Source organism: Propithecus coquereli, unplaced genomic scaffold (assembly GCF_000956105.1).
Source record: "Propithecus coquereli isolate 6110/MARCELLA unplaced genomic scaffold, Pcoq_1.0 Scaffold59, whole genome shotgun sequence".
NCBI lineage: Eukaryota > Metazoa > Chordata > Mammalia > Primates > Indriidae > Propithecus > Propithecus coquereli.
The window spans coordinates 5783442-5786847 of record NW_012151840.1 but is presented as its reverse complement, the minus strand read 5'-3'; the positions used below and the strand labels follow the sequence as shown (position 1 = coordinate 5786847).

At 49.2% G+C, this 3406-nt stretch overlaps 1 protein-coding gene across 1 annotated transcript in view; it reads left to right on the top strand.

Annotated features, from left to right (window-relative positions):
• Positions 1 to 1136: 1136 nt before the first annotated feature.
• Positions 1137 to 3406, top strand: part of SNX27 (sorting nexin family member 27) — a 95637-nt gene continuing 93367 nt past the window's right edge. Inside the window, exon 1 of the mRNA XM_012658514.1 lies at positions 1137 to 1457. Within this exon, the coding sequence (XP_012513968.1) occupies positions 1147 to 1457 (311 nt within the window). The 5' untranslated portion in view covers positions 1137 to 1146. The remainder of the gene's footprint in view (positions 1458 to 3406) is intronic.

The window sequence follows — 3406 nt, the reverse complement described above, 5'->3', positions numbered from 1 at the left end:
ACCTCCACATCTTGTCCCACTGGAAGGTCTTCAGGGGCAAAAACATGGATGGAGCTGACATCTCCTGTGATAACAATGCCTTCTTCTGGAATACCTCTGAAGGACCTGCCTGAGGCTGTTGTACAGTTAACTTTTTAAATAAGTAGAAATACACTCTAATTATTAAAAGTATAGTGAATACGTAAACCAGTAACATAGTTATTACCATTATCAAGTATTATGTACTATACATAATTTTTTGTGCTAAACATTTATAAGACTCCCATCCAGATAGGTTTGTTTACACCAACATCACAACAAACACGTGAGCAATGTGTTTACTATGATGTGATGGTTATCATGTCACTCACTAAGTGACAGGAATTTTTCTTTTCCATTATAATCTTATGAGGCCACCAACCCATTTGCAGTTTGTTGTAGACCAAAATGTCATCTGGCTCACAACTGTAGTTGCAATACAGGACAAGAAAGTTGTTCAAATATAACTGGGCCTTAGTTCCTGATAGTTAATAGCTGGATGGCTTTGGGCACTCTAAGGTTTAGTTTTCCAACATGTGAAATATGGAAACTAATTCATGATCCAGTTGTCTCACAGATTGTTCAGGCCTTGTGAACACAAGATACCGAGCAAATGAGTTAATATAATTTAAGACTGTGTTGAATCACAAAAGTCAATTTATCCTAACATTATTGCTTTTAGAGGTTTGAAGAGAAAAAGAATAAAGAAAAACTTGCCCCGCATCAACAGCTGGATCATTTTGCCACTCTGGCTGCTGGGTTAGACGTTCACCACCCAACATAAGACCAAATTCCTAATAGATCATTAAAGAGAAACTACAACTCCCAGCAGGCCTTGCTCCCGCAAGGCATCATACAACCTCCGCTCAGGCCCGGGCTAGCCCTCTCCCCGCCCCCTCCGCCTAGAAACTACATCTCCCAGGAGGCCCGACGGCGCCTAACAGCCTGCTTTACCCCCGCCCCTTGCCTCCCCTTTACCCCCCGCCAGCAGCTCTCTGGCCGACTCTGTCCCGGGGCCGGCGAAGCGGGCGCGCGCGTCGGGGGTCGCGCGGCTGCTGGGAAGGGCGAGCGCGCTCCAGGAGGGAGTGGAGGCGTAGGGGGCGGGGGTACGGCTCGCTTGCTCGCAAGATGGCGGACGAGGACGGGGACGGGATTCACCCCTCAGCCCCTCACAGGAACGGAGGTGGCGGCGGCAGTGGGGGGTCTGGGTTCTACTGCGCCGGGAACGGCGGCGGAGGAGGCGGCGGCCCGCGGGTCGTGCGCATCGTCAAGTCCGAGTCCGGTTACGGCTTCAACGTGCGGGGCCAAGTGAGCGAGGGCGGGCAACTGCGGAGCATCAACGGGGAGCTGTACGCGCCGCTGCAGCATGTGAGCGCCGTGCTGCCCGGGGGGGCGGCCGATCGCGCCGGGGTGCGCAAGGGGGACCGCATCCTGGAGGTGTGAGTATCGGGACCGTCCGCTGCCCCACCCTCTCCATCCCCCTCCGCCTGTCCCCACATTTCCCCTCTTCCCCTGTCACCCTCAGGCCGCACCTCCCCCAACCCCCGAACCGGCTCTCGGGACCCCCGCCCCTTTCAGGCCTTGGCTGCTGGGCACCTCTTGGGGGTTGACACTCTCGCCCCCAACACACCCTGGGTTTCTGCTACTCCCGTCTCCCCCCTGTAGTTTATGTCCTTGCGCCCCCATTGCGTTTACCCCTGCCCCGATTCCTTTGGGTTCTTTTCTGCCCCTTTGCCTTCGCGTTTGGCATGCTGCTTTCTGCTCCTTACTCCCCCTCGCCTTCCTCGTGATGAACCTCTTCTGCTCCTTACTGACGGCGTCTCCTTTTCTGACCCAGCCAGTTCCGTGTCCTCCCCAAGTTCCCATCTTTAGCATCATAGTTTCTTGTTCACCACTCCGCTCAGCCCCTGTGGACTGTTTCTTCTGCCCTCTAGACCGAGTAAGCTGGACCTCTGGTCTGCTCCTACTTTTCCTCCGGAAACATCCATCCCTCCCTACCCCACTCCTTTTCTTTCCTTAGTTATCCTCTCCTTATGTTTCAGCACCCCTTAAATTTTGCCATCCTAGTGTGTGTCCCTTTCCTCCCCTCCTTTTAGTATTCATTCTCCAAGAGTATACCTTCTTTTCTGACCCATGCATGCCTTTTGGGGAGGGCGCGCGTGGTGTTTGACACTAGTTTCTCAATTGTCCACGTATTACACCCTGATTTTGAATCTAGGGTCTTCGTCAGCACATCCCACTGAGAGCATTCCTGTTCTGGCACCGTCTTCACTCTTGCGCTATACTCAGACTTCTTTCTAGTCCAGTCAGGTTATAGTAGAGCTCTCCTACTTCCCCCCAAACTACAAGCCCCTTTTGGGTCTTTGACCGCTCTACTTTTTAAGGGCATGCCTGTCTCCATTCGCTCTTCTACTTTGTCCTCTTGTGATCCGGCACTTGACTTTATCCTAGTCTTTCTCTCCTCTAGGTTGCTTTCCTTTCCTTCTCTTTCTAAGGCGCCTTCTGCTGCTGCAGCCCACCCTCTTCCCCTACTGCAGTCCCTGCTCTTCGTACGCCTTCATCCCTACTTCCACTCCACATCCCTTAAAGCTCTTGCAGGAATGCTGACTTGTCTTGCAATTTCTGTGCGCACCTCCTCCACTACCCTCATCTAGGTGTTACGTGTTTGTTTTTGTACTTAGTATTGAAATTCACGTACAGATTACTGATTGACTTGTAGGTGGTATATGCCCTCATTGTCTCCATCCTCCTCAGCAATCTTCCACTCTATATTTCTCTCCTTACTCAGTTTATAATCTTTTTTCACACTTTTGCTTTCTCCCTCCATGTTGGGATTTGTGCACATGAGGTCTTTCTCATTTTTTATAAATTTTATTTTAATTGTAATTTCTACAATCTTCAGTTTCTTCTTGTGGAATAGTAGGTATACTGGAGGTTTGCAAAGCGGGTAGTATCTTGAAGGTCTGGTTTTATAGGGGAGTCCATTCCTTCTTCTTCATCTTGTGCCCCCTGCCCTTCCCCTTGACATTCTTACTCTGTGAAATCCACTCATTCTGTTTCCTCATCCCTTCCACCTCAAGAAATAGTTGCTTAGCTAAGAAAGTCTTTGGAGATATCTTTCCACTGTCCTTTCTTTTTTCTTTAGTGTCCTGCATACTGTTTTCTAGTATTCTTTGGTAATACATTCTTAATCTTTTGGGGGACAGGGCATTCAGATAGAGAATGCAGTAATGACCCTTAAATTTCTTATACCTGGGCACTTAATTATTTTCTCTCTAGGTAACTCAAAATCTGTGGCTGATGTTTCCTTCTGATAGAAATTCCTGGAATTGTCATTTTCCTTTCCTTTTGGAAGTTAACTTTGGACCCAGATGTTTATTTTTAAATT